We start from the raw sequence: 13,802 nt of genomic DNA, 5'->3' as shown, positions 1-13,802 counted from the left end.
ACACACACACACAACACACACACGCACGCACGCACGCACGCACACACGCGTCTCTTATACTGTTATACTTATATTACAATACTCGGCAGTCAATCGAATCTATAATTAATAGTGTAATTCGTAACGGTAGTCAATAATAGGAGAGGGGGGAACAAAAGGAGGGTATATGTGCACACGATCCACGACCGCCCCTATATAGTTGCAGGGTTCCCTCATGCGAGTTCCGCCGGGGATACGCGAAACGTCGTGGCACACTTTACAGTAGTTTTAGTACTCGCGAGGAAGAAGAGAGCGACAAGAAGCGGAACGATGTTTCGTGGCACGATTTCGCGCCACCTTGCGTATAATAAAATAGTTTTTCAACTTGAAACTTGCCAATGCGACAAAGTGTGATATAGTACACGTATCTCCGGTTTCACGGAAAGTACAATTTCTCGTTTTATGCAGTAAACTCTCGGCACATTCTTGAAATGATATCGACTTGCCGTCTGTTTACGTCGGACACATAATATTCATCGCTCCTTTTACATTATCTTTGTAAAAATCATGTAAACGATTAGTAAAAATTAATTGGTTAAAGTAAACAATGCTACTCAAATTATTCGCGATTTCATTTCCGTTTGAATTTAATTGCTACGATTTTCCTCCTTTGCTGGCAACACTGGCAAGATATCCGCGAAATCTCGCCACGAACTCGGAACATTTATCGACGCGATTATACTCAATGAGATTTACTCAATGAGGGCGAGAAGAAGACATCACGTTAATAACGGAGGCGGAGGGGGGAGGGGCGAATTGTCAGAGAGAGTGAGATCGCAAGCCACAGAACTGATATTCATAAGCGCGAGATAAATGCGGTCGTTACTATTTTTTAAATATACAAATGATTTAAGCCAGGCCCCAGGACGATCATGCCTCATACGTTTCTCAAGTCCGAGAGGGGAAGAGTTCCTTGTCCGAATCGCGCATATCGGACGTGGAACTGAGCGAAACCGACGGTGACTTTACAATTGGCGCACGCACTCGTCGTGGCATATTTCCGTTTTATTCCGAAACAAACGGATGTGGCGTCTCTTCCAATACGGATTAATCCTTATTCGAGCAACAAAACAAATTGTCAAACGCGACAACGTCACTTAGAAATATGATATTGCGTAAAGTTATTATTTTATATATAATTAAAGTAAAATATGTTATTAATTATATTAGATATTAATTGTATTTCATATCTAGAAATATATGTGTTTTTATACAACCAAAGATTGTGCGGAGTTTCGTAACTGAGCTGAACATTCATCTAGGAAAACAAGTTTGTTTCACGAATTTTATAGCAGATGTTGTAGACGAATGTCGCCCAGATAAGAGTTAAAATTCTTAATTGCGAAAAAGATACATTTGCTCGTTTCTTTTTCTCAATCTTGCCAGTAACTTTAAGCAAAATCAATTACGCGTATATTTGTATTAATTTATCTCTCTATTCTTCAAAAACTTTTTCATGATAACGGGCGATTGAGTCGAATGGAAAGAAAGGAGGCATTCAATGAAAAAAAAACTGCAAGCAACAATAATACGTGAATGATGGAAAGGAACTGAATGGACGCGCATTAATATAAAGACTCCCAATTAAAGAGGACCAAGTTGCTAAACCGTTTCTATGCCGCGCGCGCGGTGGATTTAACAGTCGTAGTAATATATCGTTTTTCGAGGTGATAAGAATCGTCAATATGTAAGCGATAGAGAGAATAACTCACTCAACCAACTGAATGTTAATATATCGAAGATAAAAAAAGAACAACGAAAATGTGACAAGCATTGTACACGTAAATATAAATATAATACTTATAGAGACAAGGCGCATCCATTATATATATATATATATATATATATATATATATATACATATAAAACTATATATATATATAGATGTATGTACATGTACTAATCGATCGAATCACACTGAAATTCGAGAACCGATTATTTTTATTCGTTCTCGATTTAACGATGACGACATATATTCATCACTGTTTGAACCGAATTTTTATATTAACGCGACGCTCGCTGCGCATTTCGCGGAAAAATAAAATGTATTTTCGCGCGATGTCATTACTCTCATTTGATAATGAACGCGTTGGCACGTTGACTTTCCTCAACGTCAAAGTAACGTACTTGCTACAATTTTACTTTTGCGTCAACCATCAGTTTTGTGCCGAACGTGTTCTTTTTCTTTCGCTTCGCGTTTCTAAAACTAATGCAGACGTAACGAGACGAGAGAATTTCAAGTGATTCTATCGATTATTACATTTATTGAGTTTATTATATTAATTAATAGGAAGGAAAGAGAGAGAGAGGGGGGGAGAGAAGTGAAGAACTGTTATGGTATGTTAATATGTTAAGAAGGTACACATGAAAACGTTTCTGTGCGCATCTGTATGTAGACGAACTTCACAGAGAAGCAGGCATGATCACCGTTAAAACCTGGCTTTTCGGAAAAAAATAAAAGAGAGAGAGAGAGAGAGAAATAGAAGAAAACACGTAAAGAAACAATAGGGTTTAGATTAGTGTGATACAAGGTACGACAAAGCAATAATTTAGTGATTGTACGATATACTTGATTAGCGAATTAGTGCTAAGTTAATGATACTTTCGAAATCTATAAATATTTACTCGATAAATCGTATAGTTTTGTAGAAACGCTGGGAAGATTGCCATTTCAGATTAACACTGTCTTGGGATCAAAGATTTAGAGGGGAAAAAATAAAGGAAAAAAAAACAGAAAAAAAAAGAGAATTGATAGTTGGAAGCGAATGGACAGAACCGCGATATAGTCTTGGATCTACAAGGATCTTTTTTTTCGTATCAACAAGAACAAAACGAGCAATGCAGTGAGCAATTAAAAATGAATGGGAAACAGACAAACGGACTCGAACACGTTGTTAATGACTTTTTCTTAACAGGATGAACTTCGCGACTATTAGGCTCGTCCGCGAATCTTATGCGTATTTTACTGGAAGAAACATAAGGTTGCCACCTCTCCGGGTTTGACTCTGACTTTTTGAGGGCTTATGTCTGGGTTTCGATAATTTGGTCATTATTTTTCCGCGAAATAACTTTAACACGAAAATAATTGATTTGAATAATTTAATAAAGGGACGGCGTTAGGAAAAAATTGAAAAGAATGAAATTAAGCTCTAAATGGCATTCCGAACTAAATGTGTACATTACGATGTTACATTCATTAAATGTATTGTTAAGAATTTGATGAATTTATAAAAAAAATTTGAAAACATGGAGATTCAAGAGTGCAATATTAAACGCAAATATTAAATATTTATAAAAGAAAAACCAAAAAAATGTTAATTTATACAAGTTATATAATTTATATATATGGAGCATTCTCTGTCAAGCGGGTCACTCCCTCTGTCCAAAATTCAGCTTAACCAAAAAATTTCTTCTTGGGCTCAAATTGTAGGTATACATGTCTACTTTCATTAGCACTCTGGCCTTTTTGAAAATTCAATATGCCGAATTTAGAATCTAGAATGGACTGTCGTCAAAACATTTTTTGAACAAACTAGTTACTGAAGGGGGCTAGAAAATTTTTCTATTTCCATAAATTAATGTTTTGGGGGTCACTGAATACGAATCCGCAGTCATAATTATAAAATTCACAATAGCGAACCAATATGCCGGTTAACTTCAAATAATGCAAATTCCATTATTTCCATATTTTACCTACCATATTGGCTCAACAACCTTGAACTTTAAGTAAAGATCGATAATTTGCAATAAAAAATCCAATAAACCAATGTCTATACATTGACTGACCAAAAAAAATTTTCAACTTGAACGTTGCGAAATGCACTAGTCATATTCCACCCGCCATATTGCATTCGACATCCCGAATTCTGTTTTAATATCTGAAAATTCCATGATTGGTGACCAAAAAAACTCCGGTTTGGTGAGTCTTGTGCAAAAAATTTGCGTTATTTGAAGATTGGCTAAGTTTGTCTGGTATATTGAATTCGCCATTGTTTTATAATTATGACTGCGGATTCGTATTCAGCGACCCCCAAAACATTAATTTATGGAAGTAGAAAAATTTTCTAGCCCCCTGTGCTTTAGAAATTAAAATTTGTTCTAAAAATTTTTTTACGACAGTCCATTCTAATTGCGATTCTAGATCCGCTATATTGAATTTTTAAAAAGGCCAGAGTGCTAATAAAAGTAGACATGTGTATCTATAATTTAAGCCCAGAGAAATTTTTTGGTTGAGCTGAATTTTGGACAGAGAGGATGATCCGCTTGACAGAGAATGCCCCATATATATGTGAATATGTGTGTGCGTGCGTGCGTGCGTGCGTGCGTGTGTGTGTATGTATACATATATATAAACACATATTATGTATACAAAAAGGTGTGGGTGTGTATGTATGCGTATTGCGATATTTATATTATGATCATTATATCATTATTTATTTAATTTATATATTTATATATTTTTTGTTTGTTAATTGTCAAAATTTTGTTTTTTTTTAAATTATTGAGTCATTTTTTATCTTATATTTTTGAATATTTTTGTTGTAACAATTTTTATAATAAAATACTTGATACATACTAACTTGTTTCTTTTTTTTGTCTCCGAGTTAGAACGTCTAGGTGGCAACCCTAAAGAAACAAAATAGAAATATTGCCTTTAAATTTCGATAATGCAACGTGATGCTTTGTCATTTAGAAGAAGAAGAACTATCTTATGCAGGTACCAAATTTATGCACACCAAAAAGGAATTTGAGAAAAATAAAAAAAATTCACCGATTCGAATATAATGATAATCCATATTACAGTGCAACTCGTATCGCTTATGATTAACAATTCATGATATTTGCTCTTATCCCCACACATTATTGCTAATTATGACATATGTATCAATAGGAATCATCACTTATTATGACTTGTCACGGATGAGTGATGAGAAAGTGAAATGAATAAAAGTACTATACATCTTTTCGACAATGTTGTCATAGAGGCCCAATTGAGATCGGAAAACGAGGTTGCAGCGGCAGAACGTTGTTTACTCCGTTGTTACTCCGATCTACCTATGACAAGTTTTTAAATAAAGAAAATACGAAAAATTTATTGCGGCTGTCGGAAACTTGTGACCGTATAAATTCGTGGCAAATAAATAAAAATGAATATAAAGGAAACTCACTTTGAATTCACGAGAAACGAGTTTATAGAAATTTTTAGAAAGTTAATATACACAGCGATCTGTTGACATGCGATTCGATGGAAATATCATAATTGAAGCTTACTTTTGATAACATGATGGATATTAACTTTTTCGATAGTCATCACCGCTCTCTTGAACTTAACTTTGTAAAAAAGTTAACCGCTCAAATAACATTCGATTGTCACGATAAGGTCAAAATGATTCCATGTTCATCAAGAAGACTCTTGACTGAAACTTAACGAAAGTTTCATTGAATTTTATGCCAATTTGACATCACTGTGACATTGCATGTTACTTGGGAACAAGACACGTTTGCAAACGCATCGCAATAAGAAACGTGCAGCATCAATAACTCTGCTGTTCAAATTTACTATAAGATTATATCGTTTGGATCAATAAACTCTAAAAAATAATAAATTTTCACAGAAAAAAGATCTTATCATTCATTTGCTACAACATCGACATAACTCAAAAAACAAAGTTTTTGCAGAAAATAAATTTAAATATTTTGAATTATTAAAATTCTGTATTAATTTTGAAATTGCAATTTTGATGTAATAACTAATTGTAAAGGAATAAAAATATATATTTTTTAATTACATTTACCCTTTTTTACTTTATGTTTCTATTCTTTAAATTTTTTACAAGCAACTAAAAGAATGACATTTTTAAGTTATGTCGTTGTTATAACAAATAAATGTTACCTATATTAACAGACGATAGTTATTCAATATTAGAGAAAAGTTTTTAAATAAAATATTATAAAAAAATTAACTACATTTTGGATCAAATAGAGCCGAAAACAGCAAGGTTAAAGTAAATGCGCGTAAATGAAATGTTCTTCCAATAAAACACGCTGCGACAAAATAGCCGAAATTTAGAAGATGAAGGAACTGTTTTCGAGTAAACGAAATAGTACAGGAGTACTATAGTAAATTATCAATTTTTCAGATCGTTCCATAAATCTTTGCGTTCCCGATAGACATCGTTCAATGCAGAAACGCATAGAATCAACCAATGTATTATTTGTGGCAATCGTGCTAGTTATCGAAAATAATTACCAACAAATCCAACAATTGGATCCAAAAGTCAGTGGAGATAGCACACTCTGTTATAGTATTAAAAATTCATATTGCGATTTGATATATATAACTTTTTCTCAAAAACCTGACTATACAACGCGTGTGTAAACTCTGCAGACTACCACTAAGAATTCACGTACGGTGAAGAGTAAATGATGATAAAGGAATGAATTTGCCAATTTTGGAACAATGTAACACCAAACTTCAACTAGAAATATTGTACACATCGCGCGTACTTTTTAAATGTCAAACTTTGTTAGTCATTTATAACGTCGTGGTCGTTGCGCGCATCTATACACCGCCGATTACCTACAAATAGGAGACAAAAGAACGATTATCCGTCGAACGAAGACACTGTACTTAACATCTCCGAGCAGTATTTTTCGCAGATTCAGTACCTAACGACCAAGATCGATTTCAGTCGTACTAAGATGAATTCGATCTATCTGAAAGAAAACAATCGCAAACGATCGTATCTCAAACAGTCAAAGTGTCTAAAAAGATAGACACTTTAGACGTTTTCCTCAAAATTTCACTTGTAATTTGGGATACTATGGATATCAGAGCGCGCGCGCGCGCGTGTGTGTATGTGTGTGTGCATGTGAGTAGCGATGCAACTTCGCTGAAACTCTTTTAGACTGACTGGTCATATATTCGGTTTTTCGCGAATCAGGTGCTGATTCGGGCGTAACGAGCGGAAGAATGCGAGAAAATAACTCGCTCGGACTCGTAAGGGTGTAGGATAAAGCGTTTTACGAGCGACGACAAACACGTTCACGACCAACATACGTGTGAACACACGCGATAAAATAACAGCGGATACCTTTTACAAATTTTTCGTAGCGCAAGGCCGTAGGCGGCACTCCGTCGCCGCGACGTCGACGAAAGCAATTTTACATAATATTTACAGCGGTGTGCAATAAACAGCACACGTCACACATAAATTAATTCGTACCCAGTAATGTAATGCAGAAGCCGATCGTGTTACTGACATGTTTCTTATCAATAAACTAAACCTTAAATATGGATTATGCATGTTAAACCATTTTACTCTCCCGCATATGTTTGTAATTCCTGAGTTTATTCATTGAAAAAATATATCACTGCTTCAGGACGAATGTGAAAACCTATAGACATATTCAAAGATTAAGATAAATACTGAATTTGCAAACGTCATTCTTTCAAATATTTTACGATCTTTTTTAGTCTAAAATTTTTAGTCTAAAAGAACACGAAAAAGAAGTTGATGATATAACATATAATGTCAAACAAAAACATATCTTTAATAATTATCTAAAAATTAACGAAATCCACAATTTTATTAAAAGAACACAAGAAATCTTACGGTTTCTAAATATTCGCGAGTATTATTTCGTACAATTTATTCTCAAATTATTATTATTTTTATAGTTGAAGGTGAAAGCGGATGTTATGTGAGATGAGAAAAAGTACAATTTGAATGTAATTACATAAAGAACGTTACAAGTGGCACACGTTAAATATGACAACTTAACGCGTATAATGATTATGACAGCTGATGCAGCTGAAAATATACTGTTGGACAACCGTAAACTTATTATAATTGTGTATTTCGAACTATAATACAAAGCATTTGTGAGACTAAAATATTACAATTACAGTCGCTGCTGTGGCTGTTTATCACCGGGAGCCGCATCGGAACGCTGCGCTTCCGCCGCTTTGTCCTTCTTCTCACTGTCCTCGGAAGATCCCCCCTTTTGCACGTTCCATTCCTTCAGACCTTCCGGTAACGTAGTATCCTCTTCGAAGGAGCCCGTACCTTCGACAAATTCTTCGTAGGTGGATTTTTCACGGAAAGGTCGAGGTCCAAGTAATTCGATCATATCGTCTCTACTTAGAACCTCCTGCTTCAATAAACGTTCAGCGACCTGAAATTGAACGAAAGTATATTTTTATTTTATTCTGACAAAGTCAAATTATATTTCAATCTTCGTTCTGTCGAAGTCAAATTATATTTCAATCTTCATTTTGATGGAGCAGTTATTTAAAATTTTAAATAGACGATAAAGTCATTACTACCTTGATTACATCTTCTTTATGATTGTTCAAAAGCTCTAGCGTTCGCTTATGTGCTTTATCGATCAATTCTCGAGCCTCGTTATCGATAAGTTGCGCAGTATGTTCCGAGTACGGCTTGTCGAAAACCATTTCTCCTGAACCTGGCATTTCAAAACTAACGTTTCCAACCTTCTCGTTCATGCCGTATTGCGTAATTTGTGCATATGCAACTTTTGTAATCTTAAAAAATAATAAAAAGAACAATTCAGTAAAACAAAATACGTATCGAAATATAGGAGAAAAAATACTGAATGATTCAGTATTAGGATAAAAACCTGATTTAGATAATTTTCACGAATTTTTGTAACAAAGAAAAGTGAAGAAGTCAATCTTTCCCCAACTTTAAGGATACATATTTATACTTTAAATTTTTTAATTAAAAAGAAATCAAGATAATGTCATAATTAATCAATGATTAAAGTTACTCGAGAAATGGCGGGAAAAATGGAGTCAGTAATTTCTGTCTGAAATAAAAAAGCTAAAAATATTTTTAATTTTCATATAATTGTATAGATCGATAAACTAAAAACATTTGTAAAAAAATTAATTTAAACAATTTTTATTGCATAAAGTAAAACTTTTTTTCAAAATTGTCACTTTTTCTTTAGTTTTACACTTTTTTATTATTTCTTTTAGTTCATCGACTATACAATTATATGAAAATTAAAAATATTTTTAGTTTTTTTGTTTCAGACAGAAATTACTGACTCCATTTTTCCCGCCATTTCGTAATTCCAGTGGCGAGACACTTCAAATACTGATTAATTATGACAATTATTTTGATTTTTTTAATTAAAAACTTTATTGTATAGTATAAATATGTAATAAAGTATCCCTAAAATTTTGGAAAGATCGACTTTACTTTTCTTTGCTAAAAAAATTTGCGAAGATTACCTTTTTTTTAAGCAATCTAAATCAAGTTCCCCTCTTAAAATCGCTTGTCAAATAAAAGATCCGAGTTTGATTCTCAAAATTATCATCACACGTATATATTATTGTCTTTTTGCTTTTACAGTTAATCATGATAATACCTTTTGCAAATCATCCTGAGCGCCTGTAGTTATGCGGCCGAAAAAGATTTCTTCCGAGCACCGTCCACCGAGCATCATACACATCCGATCGAATAACTGTTCCTTTGTGTAAAGGTACAGCTCACGTGGCAAATACTGAGCGTATCCTAATCCTTTACCACGTGGAATAATAGACACCTAAAAAAGTCAATAAAAGTTACTAAAAAATTGTCTATTGTGATATAATTGTGATATATTGTGATATATTGTATGTCTAATGTAAATAAGATATAACATAAATGAGCAAGAAGAATCTTATTCAAAGCGGACTTTGATGCCTAATAATATTTTTCCGTGAATTTTGTACAGTTCATGCAAACTGCGAGCCGATTACATAAGCACACAAAAAATGTAATGTTTAAGATTAGACCATGGTATTTTTATATTTTGATGCTCTGAATCCGATGTTCAAATTGATCCATCACGTCATAATTTTTTTGATCGACAGAAAATAGCTTAATTTTCCAGTATTTTTAAAGCCATTTTTATTGTAGGGCCTGTTTCACTTGTATTTTTCATATTTGTATTCTTTTTTTCATTTTCTTTGCATTATTTTTGTTTATTTGAAATCGAACCTGATAAAGAATTTTATAAAACGCTCACATACGCGTTTTAAACAAAATGATAATTGAACAAATACAAATTTTTATTTTTTTCTCATCAATACTCGTATATATTTTTGTCTATAACAAATCCTATTTTTAATTTCATGAGTTTTTGCATATTAAAAACCAGGCCTCTTGATACGCAATCCTAAACTGAAGCTGCAGTCGTAATATTACGAATTAAATTGATATATAATTTAATAATGTTAATATGTATCTTTAAACTATTACAAAGAATTTGTTGCAAAAAATATCATCCCAATCAAGGTTTGAACTTGAACCTTATAGCTGCTCCAGTCCTTTCAGTCGATTTTCGAGACTAATAAATAATCGGTCAAACAGTTTGCATAAACTAAATTTCTTTACTATCCGGGACAGGTGCCTTGTTTGTTAACATATCGGTCGATTTCCATTTATTGTTAAAATATGGTAACCTTTAGAAGTGGATCTGCGTGTTCCAAGAACCAGCCGGTTATCGCATGACCGGCCTCATGGTACGCAACCGTCTTCTTCTCCTCGGGTTGTAATACTTTGGTTTTCTTTTCCAAGCCGGCAACCACTCTCTCAATAGCTTGCTCGAAGTTTTTAAGATGAATGTTATCATTCAAGTCTCTTGCCGCAATCAGAGCTGCCTCATTGCAAACGTTTGCAATATCAGCTCCTAAAAGTTTTGTACAAAATAATAGATTTCGTTTGATTTTCACTGATTGTAAAATATTTTTTTATTTGCCATTTCTTCAAAAAGATATATGTTCAAACATGTACCTGTAAATCCAGGGGTTAGAGATGCCATCTTTCTCGCTAATTCTTCCTTATCTAATTTCGTTTTCAAAGGAGCTAAATGCACTTTGAAAATGGACGCTCGTCCTTTAATGTCCGGAGCAGGAACAAATATTTGTCTATCAAATCTTCCAGGTCTTAATAATGCTTTGTCTAAAATATCTATCCTATTAGTCGCCGCTAATACGACTACATTCGTCGTCGTATTAAATCCTTAAAGAAAATTCATAAAACGTTATAAATTATTCCGCAATCTTCGCAGTCTTTTTGTATTTAAAACTACGACGTACCATCCATTTCTACCAAGAGCTGATTCAATGTATTCTCTTGCTCAGAATGTCCACCAAAATTCCGACCTCCTCTCTTTCGTCCAACTGCATCGATTTCATCGATAAATAATATACACGGCGCATGTTTTCGTGCCATGGAGAACATGTCGCGCACCCTAGAAGGACCGACACCCACAAACATCTCCAAGAATTCCGAACCTGATACTGTAATAAAAGGTACATTCGCCTCACCAGCTGTAGCTTTAGCTAACAAAGTTTTGCCAGTGCCTGGGGGCCCTATAAAAGATACGACACATATTACGTATTGCATCTTGAAATTCCATTAATATGTTTTAGTTAAAACTGGATCAAAAAATTCATTTTACTGTCTACTGAATAATATATATTTTATACAACTTTATATATACACAAATTTTAGTTACCTGTTAGCATAGCGCCCTTTGGAATCTTAGCTCCAAGGTCTATATATTGTTGCGGGTTCTTCAGAAAATTTACAAACTCCATGATTTCGATTTTAGCTTCTTCACATCCGGCTACGTCTCTAATATCGAACAATATAAGATTTACTAATTAAGTTGCATACGTGTGAAATCTACATATATATGTGCTTATACATATATGTATATATATTACTTACTTAAATCGTACGCCAATGTCTTTCGAATTTATTAGTTTTGCAGTCGATTCCATTACTTGACCGAAAAGTCCACCCCTTTTACCCCCTTTACCAGTCATTGCTTCTGCAGATCTTCGTATTAAGAAAATAAGGAATCCTAAAATATATTAAAATATTCTTTCCTTATTTTTTTAATATATATATGAGACAAAATACATATATATGTGTGTACAGGATGTCCCGAAATTCGCGAATCAAAATATCACAGCAAGAAAGTCTTCGAAAAATTGAGTAAAAAAGTTATTTGTAAATTTTTAATTTAAGCAGTAGTTTTTGAGATATAAAAGTTTAAATTTAGGCAATTATAGATTACGATTAAACGGAAACGTCCGTAAACGCGTCGATAGTGTTAGTGATCGTACACTTCACGCGAGTACTAACCTATTTTGTGTCTATGGACACAAAATCTTATGTGTATCTAATTGGATAAATTTAAACCTTTATATCTCAAAAACTATTGTTTAAAATAAAAATTTACAAATGATTTATATATGTATATATATATATAGGGTGTCCCGAAATTCGCGAATCAAAATATCATAGCAAGAAAGTCTTCGTAAAATTAAAAAAGTAAAAAAGTTATTTAGCAGTAATTTTTGAGATATAAAGGTTTAAATTTATCCAATACAAATATATGTATATATATACAATATAATATATAAGAGCTGCTTCACTGTTATAATAGTTTACAAAATTAATAATTAACTGCTTACCCCACATAATAATCTGCGGTATGTATGACAGAAGGGTTATACCTTCTACTTCATTTTTGTAGACCACAGGAATATAATTCTCAGGTCCCATGTTTAATTCTATTTGTGCATTTTCTAAATTTCTTTCAAAAGTATCAGTACTTCCAATATTAAACCATAATGTATCCTATAAAAAAATATTAATATTAAATATTAACAAAATAAGTTCTAATATGAAATCCAGAGGTAAGTAAACTCTACCACTAATCTTTAAGATTAATAATTAGTAGTAGTAAATAGTAATAGTAATTAAGAACTTACAGAACCATCAGCAGTATACCCAGGTAAGAGCTTAACACGCACCCATTTCTTATTTATTACTTCTAACTTTTCAACAAGACCTTTATTTAGATAACTGAAAAATAAAAATATAACTTATACTCACGTATGATTATAAACATCAATTACACAGTTCAACAAAAAGAACACCACAACAAGATTAGTCATTTCCCGTAGTTCTTTACGCTAAATGCAAATCTGATCGTAGAATTGCTCTATCACGTCACAATTTTTAAAAATTTGGAGGTCAAATTGCAAAAAAAATTAGCTAATTTTATATATTTTATCATATAACTTCAATATGCGACGTACTAGAAAAGTGATCTTGCAATCAAAATTAAATACGTTGTTAAAACTTTCAACTCTCAAAAAAAATTTTATGTCTGTTATGGTTAACAAGTTATTTATTGTAAACGTGGGATTCATTACGGAAAAGCTTTAAATTAAATCATTGGCAATTTAAAAAACAACTTCCAATTTTGTTTATTTCAATTTATGTGCTTTTTAAATCGCTAAACACAAATCTAATCAATAAAAGACTGAATAAAAATGTAATCAATAAAAGACTGAATATAAGTCAAAATTAATTGACAATTTCAAATGGTGGATTCAAATTTCAAGCAGATGTCTTAAACAATATTTAAAAATGTGTGTGCGCGCGCGCGTGTGTTCACAGATAGGTTTTACTTTTTGTGTAAGTCCCACATTGAAAATGTGAACTCTGTAAAATAAACAAAATTGAAAGCTGTTTGGTAAATTGTCAAATTATATTTAATTCACAGCTTTTCTGCAATCCCTATATTTAACAATATCTTGTTAACTATACAGACACACAAAAATTCCTTTTTAGAGTTGAAAGTCAACAACATACTTAATTTTGATTGCAAGAACACTTCTCTAGCACATCACATTTCAAAATTATAATATGATAAAATATGTAAAA

At 32.7% G+C, this 13,802-nt stretch overlaps 1 protein-coding gene across 1 annotated transcript; it reads right to left on the bottom strand.

The window, feature by feature from the left end:
• Positions 1-7,610: 7,610 nt before the first annotated feature.
• LOC105454647 (AFG3-like protein 2) lies at positions 7,611-12,954 on the bottom strand (the record flags this gene model as incomplete). The annotated part of the gene is made up of 10 exons (XM_011697415.1): positions 7,611-8,217; positions 8,369-8,587; positions 9,439-9,615; positions 10,517-10,743; positions 10,848-11,075; positions 11,153-11,428; positions 11,575-11,693; positions 11,790-11,925; positions 12,542-12,707; positions 12,842-12,954. Coding segments are annotated over 10 exons (1,934 nt in total), but the record flags the coding sequence as incomplete, so codon positions are not given.
• Positions 12,955-13,802: the final 848 nt, after the last annotated feature.

This window comes from Wasmannia auropunctata, unplaced genomic scaffold, assembly GCF_000956235.1.
Source record: "Wasmannia auropunctata unplaced genomic scaffold, wasmannia.A_1.0 LD335978.1, whole genome shotgun sequence".
Classification (NCBI taxonomy): domain Eukaryota; kingdom Metazoa; phylum Arthropoda; class Insecta; order Hymenoptera; family Formicidae; genus Wasmannia; species Wasmannia auropunctata.
This window is presented reverse-complemented; position numbering and strand designations above follow the sequence as displayed.